Below are 23,568 nucleotides of genomic sequence, written 5' to 3' on the forward strand. Positions count from 1 at the left end.
CAGATTAGGAGAGAATCCCAGAAAAACACATCAGCGCCACTAAATGCCGCAGTGAGGAACTCGAGCCTCGTCTGAGTAATAGAGCCATAAAATCCTCGGGGGGAATAAAAGCCATCCCACAATGAGCTGCGAGACTCTCAGTCAGGAGTTGCAAAATGCTCCAATTCGTTCATGAGGTTCTTGCGGGGCGGACCGTCAGGACCCTTTCAGATCACATCAGTTGATCGGGAAAAGGTGAACGTCTCCTACGGCGTGTGGGCTACGGAGTCGACCGGGATGACGATTTTTAACCAAGTTGTTGATTTGATTTGAGCGCAAACAATAGTTTGTGATTGTAAATATTGAGCGGGTTTCATATTTACGATTGTATGTACCGACCGTTTTCTGAACAGATCGCAGAGAGAGAAAAAAAAAAAAAAATCAGGATCAGGATCTTCCAGATCCGGGACATAAAAAAAATAAATTAAATTTTTTTTTAAAAACCTCATATAGAACAACCCAAATCAGGGAATAATCACTCAGGATTTTAATCATGTAGGGTAAAAAAAAAAAAAGAAAAATCACTCAACACACCACAGGTTAATCACTCAGGATTTTAATCATGTAGGGTAAAAAAAAAAATAAAAAAAATAAAAAATCACTCAACACACCACAGGTTAATCGTTCAGGATCTTTCAGATCTAGTGGAAAAAATGATTCTTAACACACCTCACACCAGAGGATAATCACTCAGGATCTTTCAGATCACTTCGAACGCACTACAAACCACAGAATGAATCGCTCAGGATATTTCAGATCATGGAGGGAAAAAACATTCTTAGCACGCCACACGATCATCGTGTGGGATCTTTCAGATCCGGCAGAAATCACACTTAAAACACCCCACACCAGAGGATAATCACTCAAGACCACTCTTAACAGAACCCAAAAATCAATCGCTCAGGATCTTTTAGATCGGGTCGGGAAAATCACTTTTAAAACACCACACACCAGGGGATAATCGGTCAGGGTCTTCCAAATCGGGGACGAAAAACCACTTTGAACACACTGCACAGCACAGCAAAACCACTTAGGATGGTTCAGATCGGTTAGGGAAAAAAACATTCTATCACTCTTAACACCAGAGAATAATCTGGGGAGGAAAAACTACTCCAAAGAACAAGCCACACCACAGAATAATCCCTTTCAGATCCAAGAGGAAAAAAAATCCCTCTCAAAACACCCAACAATCCAGCATAATCAATTATGATCATCGTTCTCTGGTCGCTATAGCCAGAATATGCTCCGATTCGGCTGAAGAAAAGAAGACGATTGCGTATTCCTGTCAAGTAGGGGCATCAAGTTGCCGCCTCGAACCAGCAAGCGGCAGGGCAGTTGGCGGCTCACAGCCCGAGAAGCCCCGCTCATTCTAATTAAATTGTTGACAAGTTTATTTGTGGGTGAATTATCCCTTCAAGGTTTGGATCAAAGGATAAACCTTGGCTCTCGCGCCGCAGTCTGCCGGCGCGTGAGGAACAAAAAGCAGCGGCGAGGTAGCGGCAAAGCGGAGCGAAGGCAATTCTTAACTCTGGTGATGCAATCGGACAAGCATCGAGGGCAGCGCGCCGCCTTTGACAAACGTCGGCGTAAGCGCTCCTCCGTGACACCAAAGGAAACGCATCCAAGCGTGTTCCTCGACGTGCCGTATTTCCTCAAATAAGAGCGGTGCCTCGCGTAAACGCTGCGCTTCTATTACCTGCAAGCCAATTCAGTCAAGAAACCAAGGTCCCATTTGGACTCTGCTGCTAACCAAAACAGCAGCACTGAAAGAGGTCGATTGTCTCTTGGGTTAGTGAATATGCTTTCTGAGCGCACGTAAACGAGCACCCTGCACAGGATTAAAGACGATCTTTCGTTATTTGGGAAAACCGTGCAAGTTAACCAGGCAGTGAGGGAAACTCGAAATTATGCAGTCAAGACAGACAGTTAAGAGAAATTCCAAGTCAGTCACCATGGTAACAAACTGTGTCAACGTAACCCGATTTTGTATACTTAACCCTGTTTTTATACCGGTTTCCTCTTACCGTTTCTCTGGGATGCCATCGATTTTGCTGCATTTTTGGACTATAAGGCGCACCGGATTATAAGGCGCAGTCTCAATCGACATGTTTTTAAGTGCGCCTTATAATCCGAAAAATACGGTACAATTTAAATGGTACGGCGGAAACCGTCACTGGTGCGCTTTCTGCCGCCCCCCCCCCCCAAAAAAAAATGCTACTTGAAATGGTCGGCGTTGTGTATGAAAATGAATCAGGAAGTAATCCGTTTCACTTGGCCTGACCTGAATTGGAATATCAATATGTTACGAATTAAGTACCCCCCCCTGCCCCCCCAATGGATGCCTACCCCATCTGCAGTTGAGTAAGGGAATGCAGTGAATAAATTACCCTATATATTGTACGTGCATGCTTCAATTTCTCCCAATTTTTGCATGAGCGTGTGCATGGGGACGCGGCGTTGCCGCCATACGTAATTGGTATTCAAATCTCATCACACAGAAAGCAGAGTGCCCAAGCGAGGTCCAAATATAATGACGGGAGGGAGGGGTGCGGCGGGGGGGGGGGGGGGGGTAAAACGGATGGCTCACATTGCAGGCATTCAAACAAACAAATGGAGGAGATTTAATGCGTACAGCGATAAGCCAGGTGCTAATGGAGGCTCGAAATGGTGGGGGAATACAGATGTGGATGTGGGCGGGGGCTGGAAGTTATTCATTGCAGGCGAGCAGAGGAGGCGGAGCCAATGGTATTTATTTCAGTGCGGGGGTGCAAAACTTTGGCCCCGGGTTTTTGTGTGTGCCACAGCGCTTTCTGTGATACATATTTTCCAAGTCATGTTCTTGCGCTATACGTTCTTTCAGTAATTGAAGTACCGGAATGTACTTTTAATTCCTTTGCTTTTAAATGTCTTAAATTTGTTTGCCTTCAAATGTCGTTTTGTAACTCTGTGAAGGTCATTGAGTTACCATGTGTATGAAATGCGCCATAGAAATAAAGCTACTTTGCCTTGCTCTTCATCGACTTTTGTGTGGATGAACGTCTTTAGGATGATTTTTAAGCATATTTTTCAATTCAGTTTCTGCACTATGCAGTCCTGATGCTAGAAGCTGCAGCTCTGCTTACCTTTTGGCTTTGCCATGAAATTGCTTACGCATATTTGTAATTCACTGCTGGAAATTGCACATGTTTTTTCAGATTTTTTGGGGGGGGGCGGGGTGTTGCTGCTTTCAAGCTCTGTGTAATGTAAAAGCAATTTCTTTGGCGCCATCTGGTGGCATCAAGGCGCCAAGGAACTATATTCATGGCGCTTCATTTCGACAAAAGTAGTGCTTTGTCACCATTTTTTGTGGCATATGGCTATTCGCAGGAGAAAGGGGCAAAAAGTACCAATAATTGACACCCATTTTAACTGGATTAAAATGTTTTTTGACAAAAAATAATTTAACAAAAAGTCGGAGCTGTTCCTTCCCCAAGAAAGAAAAAAAATTAAATGTTAGGACAAATTTTCAAAAAAAGTGCCACACCTTCTTTGGGGAGGTCAACTGTGTGGGCATTTTCGCCACTTATGGGGGTACACTGTTGTCTGGCAATTCGATTCCAGCTGTTGCTTGAAAATAGCTGTGGAACTTCGCCCAGCCTGGCTTCTGAGTCAACGGCTCACTTTACAGATGCATTTTCCAAAATACGCTTATAGCAAAAGATTTACTTGGCGGTTTCATTTCACACTTGATGGGTAGCCAGACACTCCGGAGACCCAAATGTTTGTATACAAGCAATTAAAAAGTGCATTTCCATAATACTGTACAGCCCCTCAAGCGCCATTGTTATGGGACCTGCTTCTTTTGATGCACCAAACTAAAGGAAAATCTTTTTATTTATTTATTTTTTTTAACCTAACGGAGACGGCTGCCAGACCTCGGCTGTTGAGGACCCAACATGCTCATTTCATCGCACTTTCACTCCCTGCAGGCGGGAGTCAAAACATAGTGGGCCCGAACACGCGCCCGTCTGTCGATACCGGCGCATCCATGGCCAAATTCGCCCGCCGTCCCTCCTCAAGATTGCTTCCGCTGATGTCCTCCCACAAATACACGCACAATATAAATGCATATGCTTCACAAAGAGCCTCCCTTTATAGCTCTTTCGTGACCGTCGCCCCCCCCCCCACCTTGCCGATCCTTTCCATCCCCCCCCCGCTACTCCTGGCCACTGTCAGTGGCTGGATTAATGACAGCTCGCAGCCCCCCACAGCAGAGGTTGCCCGCAGCTGACGCGAAGAAGCCGCCACTGTAAGCGGCGATGCGGGCCGCATTTAAATGCAACACGGGGGCAATTTCATAAAGATGCGCCCTACACACACACACACATATATACACACCTTTTACATAAGACACAAATCTCATCACAAATTTACACAAATGCCTCCACACTCATGCATATAAATCCTCACTGCATCACTCCTGGGGGGCTCACACACACACACACACACAGGGGGGGATCAATCAATACACGAGTTATAATAGGGCGAGCTTGGCATCAGAGCTGATGTCGGAGCCGTGCGGTTCTCCCACCTGCGCGACGACAGCATGTGTGACAATAAGCAACCGCGCACCTTTAACCAGCCCGGCAGGAGAAAACAAGCAGCAAGGGGCAGACATTTGATTTCAGTCACATCATATTTCCCCAAATAGTGGCCACGTGCGTCAGCCACTTACAAAAAAAAAAACCCACACACGATTCAGATAAATGCCGCCTTCGATCCCTTCAGGAAAGCAAAACGGACCGAGGTGTCATTTTCTCATAGCAGCTCTTGTTTACACGCTGGCGTTCAAGCTCTGTTGCTAACCAAAACAGCAGCGCCCACGAGGCACGTGAAGAGTCGATTGCGAAGACCGATCCGACATATAGTCGCTCTACAAGGTTGCTCCAACAGTGGCCATGTGCGTCGTTCAATTATGAAAAATAAAGGCCTCCCTGAAATGAATGCCTCGTTTTACGCCAGGTTGAAAGAAAAAAATGTAGCAGCTGCAAACATCTCAGACACTTATCTATCCCTGGTAGACATGAAAGTATTAACTGCTGCTGCCAACCAAAATAGCAGCACTTGATTTGTCTATCGGGCTTCTTTTTGCTGCTACAGTCAGGCCCATAATTAGTGGGACATGGCACTGGTTGATGATGTGACTGCTGACAAAAGCGGCAGGAAAAATTGTGAAGCAACACTAGATGGCGCTTCGAAGCGCAGGTGGACGATAACCACAAGCAAACTGTGAACGCAACCAAAGCGCTTGTGCAAGCGCACCCATCGACTTGCAACATCCGCAAAAAAGCCACACAGAGAATAAAACGCAACAACATATTCTAAACGCCCACTTCAGAACCCAAACCCCGACCGACCACACCACCCACCACCCCCAAACCACAACTGCCCCGCTTGTTGTCTTCCTGGCATGTGTGCATTAGCAAATGGGAGCCCATTCACAGCATTGGGAGAGTTACTTGAAAATATATTCACATACAGCGACTAGTTAGCGGCTCAAAAATTTACTCAGGAACTTAATTCAAGTACCATAATAGTATGTGATTCATTTGAATAGTAACTAAATTGATTTATTTTAATGACTCCAATTCCAAATATACCAATAACGATCCAATACTTTTGAAAATAGTTGCTAGATGTTAGTTGCTAGACATATGTTTTTTCTTTTCTTTTACTTTTTAGAAATCCTAATTCCATAAGTATTCCATACCTCCCCAAGCCTTTATATTCACGATAGCATCATTTTGTTTTCGTCATTGTCATCAAAAGAGGCTTCTATCCTATGATTTCACGACTTCATTTTTGTCAAAACAGAATATTTCCAACTTGCAAACTCCACAAAGGCACAATATTCGACCCTGGCACCTCTCAAGTGCGAGGCAGCCGTGCAAAAATAACTAAGACCTATCGCAGAAATGCCAAAACTGCCAGTCCGGCCCAAAGTGAGCGTGCCTAATTGACTGCATTCTCACGCCAATCTCGCAACGTGACGTCCTTGTTGTCTTCCTTGCGTGCACCGACGAGCAATGGGAGCTCATTCCAGGTGCACGCCAAACAGTCAGTGCATCGGAATTGAACAGCCACCTTTCACTTTTTCGGGTTCTCCTTCTCACGGAGCCCAGGCCGCGACACAAAACAAGTCAAGTGCACTCGCCACCGGCTTGCCAAACGCAAACTTGCACGCGCAACACAAAAAGCAAAGCAAGCAGCGTCTTACCGGTGTGCGCCAGGCAAATCACGGCGATGGCGACGACGGGGACGCGGTACTTCCACACGGACGCGAGCGCCATGGTCGAGTATTCCTCTCTTCTCTTGTTCTTCTTCCTCCTCCTCCTCTTGCTCTTCTCGCCGGCGGTGAGTCGTAGTAATTCCTCGTGGCTTTTGCAGGCAGGACGTTGCTGGACTCACTCAGTCCACTCGCCGCGGGAACATGCGCTCGCTCCGGCTGGGCTGGCGCGCACTCGCGGTGTGTGCGTGCGTGCGTGCGTGCGTTGGGTATGTTGGGCGCGCGCGCGCGCGCGTCCTCTCTTTTCTTGCGGTTACGCTCGCCCACGCCCACTTTCTCTCCGCGGGAGTGTCAACGCGCATGGGGGGGGGAGAGAGCGGGACTGGTTGACGGCTCGGGCCGGTTTTTCCTGGTGCTGACTTTTAAGAACAACGCCAGGCAGAGGAAGAGGTAGAGCGGCCCGGGCCTAATTGGAATCAGCGGCGGCCCCCCATCGCCGACCCCCTTCCTAAAATGTGATTGATCGCCCAATCTTAGTGTTACGATGCAAATAAGCAATTTGTTGATAATGAAAGAGATTATAGACGCTAGAGGTTATTTTTCTTCAGATGCTTTCGCAAATGTGCATTAAAAGTGCTCAGGACTTGGAAGAAGTCGACAGTGACGTCATAGTGAGCTTAAGCACAAAGTGTTGGTCTATGATAAAAAAAACTATTTGTCTTTTGTGGTCCCTACATATGTTATTTTTTATGTCTTCTGTTTGGTTTTTTTTACCAACAGTTTTCAACGCAGCATTTTTCAAACTTGTATCTTTGGCGCCCTCCACAGGCGACATTGTGGATAGTGTCAGCTCTCAGTTCCTTCAACTTGTCCTGTGAAGGAATCCTCGATTTACGACTGAGTAGGCGACGTAATCCGAATTTTGCTTCATTCGTTCATTTTCCTAATAGCTTCTCCCCATAAAAAAATAAAAGACAGCAAAACAACGCAAAGTGGTATCTTGAGTTATCAATTTAATTAGCTATCGTGTTGAGCCCTAATGAGACAAACCAAAAGTCAAGCCACCACCAAGCTCATAGCTCAATTTACACCACCTGGATATTAAATGCGTTTTCCCATTGAAATTAATTCAAATGCCACCAACCCATTACAGGTTCAATATGGAGGAAAAGGGACAGGATTAATCTTGAAAAATATGTATATTTTCAAAGACACAAAAAGTCAACCAAGACGTGGGAAAATAAACACGAACTTAACAAAGTCCCCCTAATCCAGATTCAAAGTCACAAAGAAAGGAAACAGAACAGTCACAACAAGAGAAACAAGCGACAACAAGAAACGTGACTTGCCGTGAGATCCAACAAAGATTGAAAGAAAGCTATTAAAAACAAATTGACGAGACAACGAGGCACACCTGGACAAGACACGAGCGGCTGGAGGAAGCTGACTGGTAGACGCAAAGAAGGGGGCTGACAAAAACAGCTGGAAAGTGCAAAAACCTAACGAGAGACAAGACACGAGCAAGAGACAGGGAAACAAGACAAAACCTGCAACAAAAGTTTAACAATATTCCAAACAATCGCCCAAAAACTCAAATCAAGACTTTTTCCCCTTCGATGTGGGCGAGACGACATTTGTTCCTTTCGGTGTGTGAGATGAGGCGAGAGTTGTGGCAGGACAGCTCGCGCCTGCTCACGATGCCCTGAGCATCGGACACTTCCTGGCTGGGAAGAAAATAGGCGTGCTAGAGCAATCTCCCCACACGGCCGACTTGGCTTGTGTGCTTCTTGAAATATTGCACAATTGGCATTCAACTTTCTATCCAAGACAAAGGGGAAAAAGTGCTTCAAAACTTGCTTCAATTGTCGTTCCGATTGATCCTTGAGGTCCTAAAGTGGAACGCCCAAGAAGCACCCACCCCCACACCCACTGTGTTAAATTTTTATTGTCACCATATCGGCAACAATAACAAAAAACGATGCCATTCTTGTCATCCTCTCCGGTGAGTGTTTTGTTCCCTTTTTGGCAGGGAGACACAACCCCCCCCCCCCCCCCCCCCCCACACACACACACAAAAAAAAACAGCCTCCCGGCAGCAGATGGGTCATTGTCAGAGAGTAATGAGTGGCGAACACCTGCTTGTGCGCGCTAAACTCGTCTCCTTCATTCCCCGCCGTGTGACACGGCATATGCGGCGTACGCACACAAAACAAAGTGAGCGTGACGGAGGCGGCTTTGGCAAGCCGCCGCCTCGCCGTTACGAGAGCCCCGCGTCTCCTGTTGGGGCTCCGTTCGGCACAACGGCTTGGAAAGAGGGCTACTTAGGCAGGGGCCCAGAAAGCGCCGATGATGTCATCTCGCCAGTCAACCCGGATGGATTGTTTCATTTGACAAAGAGTTGAAGATCCATCGCGTTGAGTATAAGCATTTGGTGCTCTTCTTAGTTACTATTTAATGGACTTGCCTGCAGCGGTGCTTCTCAAACCTTTTACACACACCCGCCAAAAAATGACCATTCCAAGTATCATCATCACAAAAAAACATTCAAATGCACGCCCAAGTGTTCATTAAAAAGAAGACAGAGGTTGAAACTCTAAAAAGTAGACTCAACGTTATTGTAAGCCGCCGTAACGTCATGCACATTTTAGTGGGCGGTGAGTTTTGGTGAAAATGAAATGGGCGCCGTTGTGGGTGTGAACACGGCCGACCGACTCAAGAAAGCGGCTCCACTCATTTTGTTTAAAGGAAGCGCAGGAGAGGCGCACGCAGTCTTTGACACTACCGGAGCAGAAATCGACTCGCTGAAGTCCATGCGGAAGATCGGACTGCGCCAAGTACATTTATAAGGCGCTGCAAGCAGACCTCCACGGGTGGATGACGTTAAGTTGACCTGGATGATCACAGAACACCCGCTATGAAGTGCACATTCAGAGACCGCCCTCCACCCGATCGTTCGTGTCTGTGAGTGACCCCCCCCACAGAGCTGTGCCACGGCTCAGGTGGTGTTTTAATGAATACAACAAAGATGATAATAATAATGATGACGTGTTCAATGAATTGATCAAATGTCATCAACAATTGACAGTAAAAAAAAATGCCTTGTGCCGTCACATTTTATTTTTAAGTAAAAACATCCACTGATTGTATCTTGGTTATGAACCTTTTTACAGTAAACAACAACAACAAAACGTTGTTTTTCTTTTTTTTTGTGTGTAATCCTCTCCGTAAATGTATTCTATCCCGAAGCTCTTGTCCACAGGTTCATCCACAGGGCACCACGTAAGGTCAAAGGGTCACGATTCAGCACGCTGCATAAGCACAGCCTCGTTGTGCTGCGCCGCATGAAATCCCTACGAAAATAATCCCGTTTTTTTTTTTTTTCTTCTTCTTCTTTTTTTTTCTGCCGGTCCACAGCTGAAGCCTTTTGGACGGCATAGCTGACTTCCACGGGTCGCTTAAGATATACAAGTTCTTGAAGACTTTCCCCGAGCCCCCCCGAGGCGTTAAGCTACAATAAGTCTGTAGAGTTTGAGTGGAGATACATATAGAGTGTGTAAAACATTCGGCGTAGCACGGCGGGCGCTTGAATAATCAGTTTAATAACATTATCCCGGCGGTGCGCGGACACGCGGGCCGTTAATGAAGTGTCACTGTTAAACTGCCACTTCGCCCCGTTTATTAACGGCGGCCTACGGTCAGCCACGCACAAGATAATAAAAGCGCATAAAAGCCAACATAACTTCAGCCGACAAGCATGATGAAACGATCCGTACTGCGAGCACGCTGGTGTTAATAAGCGACGACGACGAAGGTTTTTGCGGGAAATTAAAAAGATGAACTTGTGGTCCGTGACGGTTATTTGGGGGGAGGAGTGCAGAATTGGAACAAACCTCATTTACTTTAGCTGCCGGCGCTCCTAATAAATGGGCGTATTTTCAAGGGTACCCACTTCTCTACAAAGTGTTATTTGCACTGAGAGTATTTCTGTGTGACTTTCGATTAGCTACACTCGCGCACACGTCTAATAACATCCAATACGTGAGCCAGAGGAACAATTCTGCCTGCGCAGGAATAATGCTCACTTTTGAGTGACACGCTCAGAGGGCTTCATTTTTTGAAGTATGCCGTAGTGTATAATAACCACGGCAGTAGTCGGTCGGCCGTGCAGTCAATCGGTCAGTCAGTTCGTTAGAATCAAGAAGTTAGCCTGGTAGCTGATGCATGGACAAACAAACAAAAAAGTGGTGCTGTGCAAAAAGGCAAGAGACATACTACGAATTTCAATTAGCGGCTTAACTAATTTTGCACTTTTGTAAAAATATAAATAAATGACAATGTTACCGTGGACCGGACTATTTGTCACGGTTTAGAAATGAAATCAGAAGAATTTTGATAATAATAATAAAGGCTCTCAAATGAGGAAATGAGAGCCGGTGCACTTTTTTTCAGCTATTTATTGAGTCCCCGGAGAAGAGTAAAACACATGAGCGAGGCCCCACCTCTTAGAGGCACATGCATGTATCGAACACCCACACTACAAAAAGTACAGTATTTTTCAAAATACATGTTATGGTTGCAATGTGTTTTTTTTGTGTTGGGATAGATTTATAATGCGTGTAAAAAAAAAAAAGAAAAAAAAGGAAAAGGGTGTGTGAATACATATGAACGTGTTTGGAGCATATTGAAGGATTTGGATCTGTTGAAAGTAAAATAAACGTGAATTCCCTGTACCGGGCGTCCTACTTGTATTACCCAGTAACGGTCTATGCCTTCAAAAGTGCCTCCTCACATGTGTGTGGATTCCCACTGATTGTACATTATGCTGATCATTAATCATAATGCGGTCTAATATGTGCAGGCTGCGGCTGTGGGCGGTCTATAAAATGGTCTTTGTGAAATCAACAATCCACAAGTGCAAAGGTCGTGCGCAAAGCTGCTGAGCGAGTGTTAAATGCTGTCACGGGAACTCGATGAAGACATCGCACACGAATCAACAAACTCCGACATTAGCTTAGCTTTGGAAACGGTGGCGAAAGTGAGAAAAATTGATTTTCAAGAGCATATACCCGAGAAGCAGCTAACAATGCTAAAAGCAGATAGCTCATCACCTGAATAAATCGGGAGAAAATTGCTCCCCTATTGTCCCCCTGCAATCACTCACCCTTTCCTATTTTTTTTTTTTTTTTTTTTTCCCCGCAAGCTACTTATTTTGATTTCTGCCATCCAAAGAGCCTGGCTCGCTGGGCCGCTCATCATCGATAACCATCAGAGCGGCTCTTAAGTAGCCAGCTGACGCCAATCCGTCACTCTCTGGCCACGCGCTCCATCTCGCTGGCCGCGGGCGTCACACGACGACGAGAGGCTGCTTGTCTCCGCAGTTGTACCGGAGAGCTTCTGTGCTGTCCTTGTAGATGGGCTTGGTCTGGGACTTGTCGTCGCTACGGAAGCCAAAAAAGATGCCATTAGGTGGGCGCCATTAGGAGGCTCAAAGTGCCTGAGGGAACTTGCTAGGCTGTGCCTCGCAAACTTGTGCCATTGCTTTAAAATCCCGTGAATGACATGCACCCGTGTATAATACAAAAAAAAAAAAAATAGCCCTTAAAGAACAGTTTTTTTTCTCTGTACTTGCGTATAACATGGTCCACCGATTTGCTGGTGGGTTTTATTATCATGAATAATATGAATGAATGAGGATTCCAATCATACCAAGAAAGTGTAAATGCAGGTTCAAACGGTGCTCTTTTCTTAAACCTACGATGAAGTTCTTTCAAAGCATTTTTGAAATCTGTAAAATTTTTGAAAATGTTGTTCTTGTACTCTATTGTCTTTTAGTCAATTTAGAAAAGCTGTTTTATTTCTTTATTTTGCTTTTAAATATCTTCAACTCTGTTCAAATGTTCAACGTTTAATGACAGTATGTCAAGCATATTGAGTTACGTTGTGTATGAAATGCACTATAAATCAGTGATTCTATTTTTTTTTTCTTAATAACCCCTATGTACTGGTGAACGTCTAAACACATTTCTGTCACATTTCTCTTCATGTGGGAACTTTTGACTTTCAGCACCGATGGTTGGTTGTAGCAAACAAATATTCATTCTATTTTTCCTACTTTGTTCATGCATTTTCTGTGGCGCTTGTCCTGATTCGGGTCGCGGATGAGCCGGAGCCAATGACGGCTGACTTTACACCAGAGTATAACCCTTGACTGATCGCCAGCCCTTTTCACTTTTTGGGAATTCATATACTCAATTTTGGCACCTACGCTCGAAGAGGGCTTAAAAGTCGAAAGAAGTGCTCATGATAATAATTGTCTCGGGATTCATGTAACTGTAAAGGGTCAATAAGAAGGATACATTTTCTTCTGCGCCATCCATATGCATGACTCAGGCAATTTGCTATGAAAATGCAAATTTTCCAGCACATGTGGAGAAGAGGTCAACGAGCAAAGCGGCGGCGGGGGTCACGGTGCACATTAACTTGCTGTCACCGGGCAACTTTGACGTGACTTCCATTAATGTTTCGCTGCCGGGGTGCTTTTTACACTTCAAATAGTAGCAATGACTTCAAGCTGCTGTTAATAGGTCAGCGGCGGAGGGCCGCGCAAGGGCGGGCGGGACCTGCTGGGATACATTTTCATATTACGCACGCTCACACACGCACACGCGATAAACAGAACAAAAGTACACAAACCGGAGCTGATGAGGACAAGCAGCAACATGCACTCCTGCACAAAGGTTGCTTTCCTTAGAGCGGCACGAGACGGTGCGCCAAACCTTTTGCAAAAGGACTTTGAGGAGGAAGTTGGACTATTATCTTAAAAAAAAATGTTTTTTAAAGTTGTGATAGCAAGAATGAAGTTGAGGATACAATACAATTATCAATAAAAAGTTGTGATAGCACAAATGAAGTTTGGGGGTAAAAGTCTTAATTTTTGGAAGAAAGAAGTCGTAATGTGAAGAGAATAAAGTGTACATTTTGCAGGACAAAAAAATGTTACGAGAATGTATTTGTAATTTTACGAGAATAACGTTGCAATTTCAACCCCAAAAAAGGGAACAAAGCTGAGATTTTGTGAGAAAAAAAAAGTGTAAGGTTACAAGACACCATTTGATTTTAACAAGAATAAAGTCATAATTTTACCATAAAAAGTGGAAATTTCTAACCATAATGTATTATTACGCGATAGTCTTATGAGAATAAAAAAATACTCATAACTTGTGGAGGGAAAGGTTTGTTACGTTACATGACAAAAGTTGTCATTTTATGAGAATAAAGTCATAATTGCATGAAAATGGAGCCTTCATTTCCCCCCCGCCCAAAAAAGCAATGTTATGAGAATTGCAAAAGAAAAAAAACACTATGAATTATGAGGAAAAATTATGTATCGTTATGACAAAAAAAGTAAAAATCTTGTTGTAAAAAAAAGGAACGTTATGAGAAGATGTGAGTTTCAATTCAATGAGAATAAATTCCTAATTTTACCCCCAAAAAGTGTTCATTTTCGACAATAATATGTTATTATGATAGTCATATAGGGGAAAAGAAACACGACAAGATTGAAGATTACCTTAATAAACTATCATTCTACGAGAATATAAATTTTAAATTTAGGAGCAAAAAAATAATTTTACAAGAATTCACCCTTGATTTTATGAGAAAAAAAATCATAATAAAGTCCAAATTTTATGAGAAAAAATACAAATAAAGACAATAGACAACATAAAATCCTAAATTGTCAACAATAATAAAGTTGTAGTTTTACGAGAAAAAGTCATAATGTTTCGAGAATATTCGTAATTTTGAGAACAGTATCGTAATTTCTCAATTTAATGACGAAAAGTTGCAATGGGAAGAATGTAATAAGTTTACAAGGAAAAAAAGTTACATTACGGGACTGAAGTTGCAATATTGTCAGAAAAAAGACTCCCGGGAGGTAGTGGGTGTGGCTTACATGGGTTTGGTCTTGGCTCGCTTCTTCCTGCGGTAGATGCACACACTCAAGGCGGCGAAGAGCATCGAGAGGCCGCAGGTCGCCACCAACACGGTCATCAGCACCAGACGGCCCGTTTGGGTCTCAAACCAACTGGCTTTGTCTTCTGCGGATCAGAGTCGAGAGGCGTCAAGTCACAGAAACCGTTCGGCCTATTTGCTCATTTTACCTTCGTTTTTAAATTGTATCGCTGCAACTATGATCGGTAGGGATGTTGGATACTACTTTTATTTTTCTGGCCGATACCAATACAAGTATTCACTCTTTAGGTACTCACCGATACCGAGCACCGATATGAAAAATGGACTCTTTCCGACACGGATGTGTCAAACTGGCGCAGTATAGCGCCAACTACTGCTGGGGAGGACTTACTCGATGTCAGATTTTTTTTGCCTGAAAGAGGAAGTCAACCCAAGCATGTTTTTTTTCCAGAATATGTTCTATGCAGGCCCACTAGTTGAAAGAAGGCATTCTGATTAATACTGCGCACTACAAGAAAAATGGAAGTTGTTTACGTAACCGTTGAGTTTAGGTGTGCTTGGGAATTTCAACATTCGCTCCTTAAAATGACAACTTTACTCGGGTTAGGGTTAGATTATGATGTTATATATGAACATGGTTACTTTTTGGTGGAAGTACAAAATACACATGAACAAGCGCCAGCAGGAACATTCGCCGATGTCTGATTTTCAACGATTTTACCTGCCGCTTTTCCAGCCCAAGTAGCAAAATGTGACATTCCAGAGCCCTTCAAGGATGAAAAATCATTATCAGCATCCCCAAGAGACATCCTGTTTAATTAGCGGATGCGCTCCGGGGGGAAGCGAGCGGAGACACTTTGGCACGCCGGCGACCCGAGAGTCAATTGCCGCAGTCGTACGATCGCCCCCCATAATAAATAACGCACAGAGGCTCCATGACACTTTTAGTGTGCGAAAGAGGACGGCGTTTAAAAAGGACCGGCACGCATGCCGACGTTGCCGTCCTCTCACAGGTCACCGGTAAAGATGATGGAGACAGATGAGGCGCCCTAATTGGATTAGCCCGAAATGTTGTAATGAAATTAGCGGCGAAAAAGAAGACGCTTCGCCTGCTGGGACAAAGAGGAAGCATCAATCCGGCGGGGCAGCGGCCGTCAAGACCGCCCGCGTTTCCAATCCACGTGACTTGGACGACTTTCACGTTTCATTACGCTTCGTCCCGGCGGAGGAAACGGAAACGCAGCGTGCCAAGGGACCTTTACGCCAGCCGCAAAGTTTGCAACAGAAAACAGATGGAAAATGCGGCAAGTTTGTTTGTTTGTTTAGGTCCTAAATGAACAAGAAATGAAACGATGTGATTGGCTGGCCACAACGCTGGCCGCAGGAAAGGAACAATTCAAATCAGAGGAGCAGATTTAATAACTTTTAAAACCCTCCACCAAAGGAACCATTCTCCAAATAAACAAAGTAACAACTACAAATGCCATTCCAGCAGTGCCTTGAGATACAAGTTCAATGTGTTCCGTGACTTGTAATGTGTTTTTTAATGAGAAAATTGTCATGTCATAATATTGTACTTTATAAAAAGGTATAGTAATGCCATAATTACATAAGAGCATCATTTTTATATTTTTTTTGCTTTAATTCAAGGTATTTTGTTCTGCTGCTTCCCGTGCGCGAGCCTTGGCCACCGGGGGGCAGTAAAATACAGATGGAGATGGAGGCTGTCACAAGTCCCTCCCCTCAGTAAGCTGCAATAATGTTAGTTGTTCTTTGCAGAGGATAGAGAATACATGCCCGTGAGTATTGTTCTATTATCTACATGTGTTTGTGTTCAAATATGCATTGCTTTAAGAGTTGTAAAACCACGACCATCAATGCTAACTGTTAGCGTTTTTTACAGCGGCTTTTACATTGCATGTTCGCATTAAGCTAGTGGGCCATTCTTAGGGTTGTTTGATTTTTTTTTTTTTCAATGCACAAAGTGTAATTCTCTTTGTGTATGTAAATGTGAAGTAGGCGTGGCAGACATGTTTTGCGCGTTGTTTCCTTCCTTAAGCCAATTGGAAGCGAGTCGTCAACCTTCAAACCAAAGTACATACTGAACCGCGACTTCACGCGTACCGTTACACCTCCCTGATACCGTTTTTTTCCTTTATTGCCGCCCTTGTGATCGTAACCTGCTGGCGTATCGTCCTCTCTCTTGGGGGACTTTTTCCTCACTCACATTTAAAGAATCAAAAGTACGTGGCTCTTTTTGTTCACTCGTCACCCCACAGGGAAATCTTTTTCTTACCGGGTAGAACCACGAGGCTTATGTTGCGCATTTTGTTGAGCGAGGCGGTGGGGTGTTCGGCCGTGCACGTGTACACGCCGCTGTCGGTGGCGCTCACTTTCTTCAGCGTCATCACGCCCGAGGCCACGATCCAGTCATCGCCCTGAAGGGAACAGGGAACAGAAAGTTGAAGAAAAAACCTCAGCCTTATAGTGCCGTAAGTGTCCAGTAAATCCCGATGATTAATTGACACCCTCTTCCTTATAAATGTTTGGACTTGCTTTAAATGTATTGTGTAAACTGTAAATGTACCACAAATTGGGCTGCCCTTAAAAATAAAAGGCTTCTGATTGTTTGAATTTAGAAAAAAACAAATGCAACCGGAGTGCACTGATAAAGTCTGCGTCACTCATGTCTTAGGAACTGGCAAGGGGAGCAAGATAAAACAATGTATGCCGTGTAGCCAAGGGCTCACATATTGAACATTTGTGGAAAAATTCATTCATTCATTCCTTGGATTTTCGTGTTCAAATTTTTGCTATTTTATTGCTCATTTCTGCTGTTGTGTTTTCAGATCTTCAAGGTATCGTCAAGCGACACAGACTTATGAAACAGTCTGTGCATGCGCATGTGGCGAAGACTCTCTGTAATGACCCGGGCTAAACAGACGCTCTGGTGCCATCTTGTGGCATCTTAGAGAATAAAATCACATCAGGTCGCTTTTGCAGCGAATAATGGAGGGCAAAATATTTAGGTTGTTTTTTAAGTTATAAATGAAACACATATAAACAGAGCATACGACAATACTCGCAGACATATTGCTGCTCTGTGGGAAAAACAACTATTAGACACGGCAAAAACTGCTACTCCACTGAAGGCCCATATACTTAAAAAAAACAACTCAAAACAAGCACTTAAAAATCAGGTTGCCAATCTAGCAGCAGGTTGCCAACGATGAACGGTGGAAAAACTGCAAGCGTTGCCACAAGTCAATAACCCAGATAACGCCGCCGTCTGCAGAGAGCGATGCTGCGGCAGCAACAACAACGACGACACACACGCGGGCGACGCGAAGCGTAATGAGATGGCGAGGGAGCAAGGGATGAATCCTGACACGGAAATAGCATCACTATAAGCAGACGGCTCTCCAAACAAATCAGCGGGCAAACAAATGCGGAGGTGGCGCTAAGGAGCAACACAACAACGACAACAACAAAAAAAAGACATTAAACCATGCAAATGATTTGGCTCCTGGGAGCTGCCAGGCCTGCCAAGAAAGACCATTTCAACTGGAATGCATCAGAATTAAGAGGATTGCACCCGAGTCCAAAAAAAAGAAACAAATAAACAGGCCAGGTTTGGCCAAAGCAGCATTTTGTATGCAAATCTGCAGGCTGGCAAAGCAAGCGGCCCCGATTGTGTCCGTGTCCCGCTGTCATTACCGCCCACGTTTCGCTGTCTGTCAAAACGGGATGCCGGCCGGGACGCTTGAAATCCAGCACTGCGATAACGCGGCCGAACACTCGTCCCCGTCGCTCGGGTGACGGCGGCACCGGCGCTCGCTGCCGCAGGGCTGTCAGTCACGCTGACGTGCCAGCGAGGATGCTGGCAGGTGCGCGATACCTTCAAGTAAGCATTCAAGACATCTTACATCTTTTGGTTCATTAAAATAGATGATTTTGTTGTCATAACATTTGTCTAACAAAAGCAAAATGGTCATTTTTTTTCAGTTTGATTTGAAGACTTTTCAATAATGAAAAATGGTAGTTCTTCATGGAAAGACTCTACAATATCTTGAATATTTTTGTATGGCACTTTTATTCAGTTTGAACACACTGCGCTTTAATTTCAGAAAATAAAAACCGAATATTAGCCGAGTCAAAAATATTTATGTTTAATTTTTTTCTATTGAATTTTTTTTTTAAATCAAATTCATTTTTATAATTTTATGCTAAAATATTTCATTTAATTCTTCCACTTATAAGGAAAAAAATCAAAGTATGTATTTTTGCTTTCACATTTCAAATAAAACTATTTGACTGAATTTATTATGATATACTTGTTTTATTTATTTAATATAACATATCAAATGTGCTTTGCAAATAATAATTTCCTATATTTTATTCAATACGGTTTCCAAAACTTGTTTACACATTTATTGTAAAGACTTGCATTTTTCACATTTAATTAAATTGATTCCATAATGTATTTGTAATTATTTGTGTATTTTTCATCAAATTTTATAAATAGCATTTTTATACATTTGATAGGTGGAATGATTAATCGAAAACGAATCAATCAAAATTATCAATTCATATTTTGAGCATTGTTTAGTTGTTTCAAGACCTTGTTTGATTTAAAATGTCACCTGTGGTATTATCACAATTTTTTTTTTTTTTTTTTAATATTCTTTGACTGTATTTATAAGATAGTATGAGAAGGACTTGAACATGTGGTATATGTGCAAAAGTGCAAGTCGGCATTGCTGCCGCAATCATGGCTTGGAGAGGACTTGAATAATGATGTCGACACCGCCTTGACTTTTGACCCTCTTCGATAGCGCTCACAATCAATACCGTTATTGATTTGACATTTTGTATTGTCTGCCTTGGCCTCTGACGTTGACTTTGACGCTGGCGTGCATCTGCCAATTCATCAACTTTTGCCTGCTTGGCACATTCACTGTCACAGTGTGTCACATTCACACCCCTCCGGCGGCGCTCCAGCGCAGCGCTTGAATAATTCAAGGTTCGGTTTTGCCCAAGAGTCAAAACAAAGCATCATTACAAATCTAAGCGCATCATTGCTTTGAGGTTGACCTCGTTAGTGCATGATCCCTTCTTTTAATAGGCGAACTTCACTTTACATCAGCCGAGCGTGACGACGACAAAAGCCGCAGGAAGCAGCTTAACAGGGGGACACCAGGGCAGACAAAATGATGACATGGCACACATAGCCACCAGGGGGTGCTCAAGAACCTGCCCTTTCGCCCTGAAGGAAAGAAGTGTCAGTTTCTTCCCTTTCATTTTCGAGATTTAAAAGAACGTATCTTCCATGTCTATTCACATGCCTGGCCGGTAGGAAAATAAATAAATAAATAAATAAATAAAACAGCAAGCTTCGAACCGGCTCACCTCCTTGTACCAGCAATAGTTGGGCTCTTCCGAGCAACTGGCCGAGCACTTGAGCACCACGTCGTCTCCTTGCCGTACGCGAAGCTCCTGCGACAGACCCTTGAAGCTGCTGAAGCCCTCCCTGGAAAGATGCACGTCTCCCAAATCTACAATCAAACATATTTTCAGGGGGGAAAATAGCACATCATTTCATACTCTATAAAAACATACAGTTCAATCCGTACCGCATCATAGATGTAATGAGGGTTAGCATTAAACTAGCGGGCTGAAAGGCCAAGTTATGGTTGTTTTAAATACACAACGTGTAAACTCTCTTTACATACCTTAGAAGAAAGTCAACTCAAAAATTATTTTTACAATAATATGTTCTATATACCTTCACTAGTCTTAACACAGCATTCCGATTCATATTGCGGTTTGTGGAACATGAGTATAATATACTGTAAGTATAATCAGAATGCCGCGTTTGGACTAGTGGGGCTGCATAGAACATTTTCTTGGAAAGCAAAATTTGGGGTTGACTTCCCCTTTAAAAAGGAAAATAATTTTCTTCCAAGATTTTGGCGGAACAGATTTTTAATTCGTTTTTGGAAATAGTTTCTTCTTCTAGCATTGCTACCATTTGCTATAGCTTGAATTTGACTGTGTATTTGAGTTGCCATTGTATTTATAATAGATGAATATAACAAACACTGTTTTCTTTGTTTTTTTTACAATTGTATTTCGGGGACTTTTTCATCTCAAAGACAGCAAAATATAATTAATTCACATTTATAAAAAGGTATATATTAAAATAATGTTGTTTTTCAACCCGAAAATGTGGACATAGGTTGCACTTCACCACTAGAGGAGGATCCCTAGAGTTAAACAATTTTTTTTAGTGCCTTATTTGGAGTATGATCAAGTCAAGTAAGAATGCCTCGTGTGAGTCATCAATAATGATAGCACAGTAATGGACTTATTGAGAAGAAGTCTAGTGAATAATGGCTCTTTTTCTCTTCCATCTCAATAGAAGCCCTTCGTCCTCACTGTCCTCTCGCCGCCGTCTAATCTCAACTTCTTATTGATTCCCCCCATGAGGCCGAGGAGGCTATCGCGCAGTGCCGCCGGTCGATTGGACGGCCACAGAGAAGATAGAGGACGCCGATAGTCCGAGCGGCTGTGCCGCGGATGCTGCGGGACGCAAAGCGCACTGACGAATTTCATTATTTTTAAATATATGGTGTATTTGTCGCATGCAAATACATTTTTAAGAAAAAGCTCACAAAGCATTGTGTAATCGAGTCGACTACAATTTTCAAATGACTGTTCGACCTTCCTTCTTCTGCACAAACGTACAGCAAGAGTGAAATAAATACATTTGAAATGAAGCCTGAAATCTCGTGGATGATATTTGCAAAAAGACATTTCCCTATAATCATAGTTAGTTTTATAAACATAAAATGCAATTTCAGTTAAGCCCCTATCCCACTGAGCGGCAAACAATGGCGAGTGTTTTCGAAGGCGGCCAATTTTTGCGTTCACGTCACAGTTCATCAGGGCTCGTTCAATGTAGCAGTGATTCAGTAGCAGCACTCACAATGCACTTTTAAGGACAGTGTCTTGGAGACGTTGTTTGGCGTGCTCAACTCGTGGTCATCCGACACGCAACGGAAGAGAACATCGTGAAACAGGGCAATGTGGGGAACGTGCAACACCATCTTGTCATCCACCTGCTCCACGTTCAGGGTGTAGAAGCACCAGGAGGCCGGCCACACTGCTTGCCACACCTGGAGGATCTGTGCCAGTTATAGAAAGAGGAACACACATTTTAAAAATTAAATACAAAAAAACATGTACAGTATTAAAGAGCTCATTAAAAGAACAGTGTTCCTTAGCACGGCGCGTAGCTGTAAAGCAATTACAGAAAATCCACTAGAAATAGACACCCCAAATAAGGAAGGTTTATGATTTCCTTTTCGAGATATGAGCCATTATTCAAGCGATTCTTTTATTTATTTTGACTTGTGAGTGCAGACTTGAGATAGTCTGATAGCAATGTATGGTGGCAGAAAAGGCCATTATCACAACAAGCACAAGTTGGCAATTCATGTGAACATTCCAACAAAAATTGACTTTTCAAGTGGTATAATACCACTCCCAGTTTAAATTTTGCGTGAAATCAAACATAAAACAAAGATAATTGCACTTTGTGTGTTATTTAAAACATGCAACTATGTTGTTTTACAAATGGCCCGCTAGCTTTACGCTAACATGAATGGAAAATGCCGTTGACATGCTTATATTAGCATTGATAGTCGCGATTTAAAAGCCCTTTAAGCAACAAATATTAGACGGTAAACGGTTCAAAAACACGTGAACGGACAATATAACAATACGTACAAGAGTATGTCGGTTAACCTCTACGAAAACGAATAATGTTACAGCAGCTTACTCAGTACAGTAGTAGAAGAAGAAGTCAATTCATCGTTATTTGTGTTTGCATTGCCGTATTATACAGTACTGTACTGCCTCCCGGTGGCCAAGATCAGTACACCAGAATTTCACATTCTATTTAATTACGTTATGTTATTTTTCGATTTAAAAAAAACATAAAACTGTTTTTGGGGGGAGGCAGGGGCCGGAAAATTTGAAGGGTATTTTCATTCAGATGATTTGAGAACTGAGCATGGTGATGAAACAATTTAACTCAACTCGCATCTCATGGCAGCACTTTTGCTTTCCAAGGACGCCCGAGGAGCATGACTTGAAACCGCTGTGGAAAAATGCTCACCTGGGAGAAGCTTTCAAATCTTACGCGGCTGATGTTATGCTCATTGTGTGAGTACAGGCACTCCAGCGTTATACTGTCACCTTCCATAACACTCTGGTTTGGACCTCGAATCAGCAAGGCACCTGCATGCAAGCCAAAACCAAACAATGTTGAAATCCCACATTTTTTTCATTTCCTGCATAACTGCACCTGAAGGGAAGAACCACAGTGGTGAAGTAGCAAAACAGGTTATTCGTAACTAGGCCTATTGCATGTGTAATAGACTTCTAGTTACAAAATACTGTATATCATGTATAGCCATAACATAACAGAAAAATCTGCATTTGCACCCTACCTAAAGGAACTTCAAGTTCGTAGTCCTTGTTCAACAAGAGGAATATCAAAATAGAAGAATTACTTGTAATTTTGGAGAGTAAAATTATTCTTACCATCAACTATGGAGGCCATTCCGAGGTAAAAAGACAGAAATAGTGAGTCCATTGCTTTAAATCCAAATTGCCAATTGTTTGAACACACATCAGATCACAAGATCAGTCGGCCTGGCTATTGTTTGAAAACGAAACTAGCTAACTAGTGTTTATAGAAAGCCAGAGCAGGTGTGGCTTACCAATGTGAACACACAGGTCAAACCCCTTTTCAAGTCTTGAATCATACTGCCACATTTTTATAGGTGCCCTGTGCTTACATGACCCACTTTGCCACTTATAAAGATAAAAATTGCTTGTACAAGCGGTAAAATGATGCCGCGTGGCTTGTAAACGTTCCACCTGGTGCTTTGTGGTTGCACTTTTTTTTTTGTGGGTATTTGCTGTTTGTTGGATATGGATACCTCCTGACGCCACGCAGTGATCGGTGCTGGTCAAAGCGATTCAAGCGTCATCAGATTTGAATCACCAAGTAACCGAGGACAAATGTGTTGCTTTTGTATTCAAGCACGTTTTTAAGGCATTAGTACTTGGCGTAAAGGTTTGATTTAGCAAAAAATGAGACACGGGCGTTGAATATTGCAATATGATGTGATGGGGTAATTGGGTTCCAAATAAAATCTTGCTTGGGGCCCCAATTTGGTCAGTAGCAGCACTGGTGGTACCTGGGCTCACTTTAATAG

The 23,568-nt window shown here is 43.1% G+C and overlaps 1 protein-coding gene across 1 annotated transcript; it reads right to left on the bottom strand.

Annotated features, from left to right (window-relative positions):
• Positions 1–10,740: 10,740 nt before the first annotated feature.
• Positions 10,741–23,045, bottom strand: LOC147142995 (uncharacterized). The gene is made up of 7 exons (XM_086038959.1): positions 22,889–23,045; positions 22,461–22,582; positions 21,267–21,465; positions 19,688–19,833; positions 16,575–16,716; positions 14,259–14,403; positions 10,741–11,742 (listed from the first exon to the last, which is right to left on the bottom strand). The coding sequence occupies exons 1-7, from the start codon at positions 22,938–22,940 to the stop codon at positions 11,649–11,651; spliced, it is 900 nt and encodes a 299-aa protein (XP_085895085.1). The 5' UTR covers positions 22,941–23,045; the 3' UTR covers positions 10,741–11,648.
• Between the last annotated feature and the right edge of the window lie 523 nt (positions 23,046–23,568).

The sequence above is a fragment of the Filicampus tigris genome, chromosome 8 (assembly GCF_054856515.1).
Source record: "Filicampus tigris isolate MCC_2025a chromosome 8, RoL_Ftig_1.0, whole genome shotgun sequence".
Classification (NCBI taxonomy): domain Eukaryota; kingdom Metazoa; phylum Chordata; class Actinopteri; order Syngnathiformes; family Syngnathidae; genus Filicampus; species Filicampus tigris.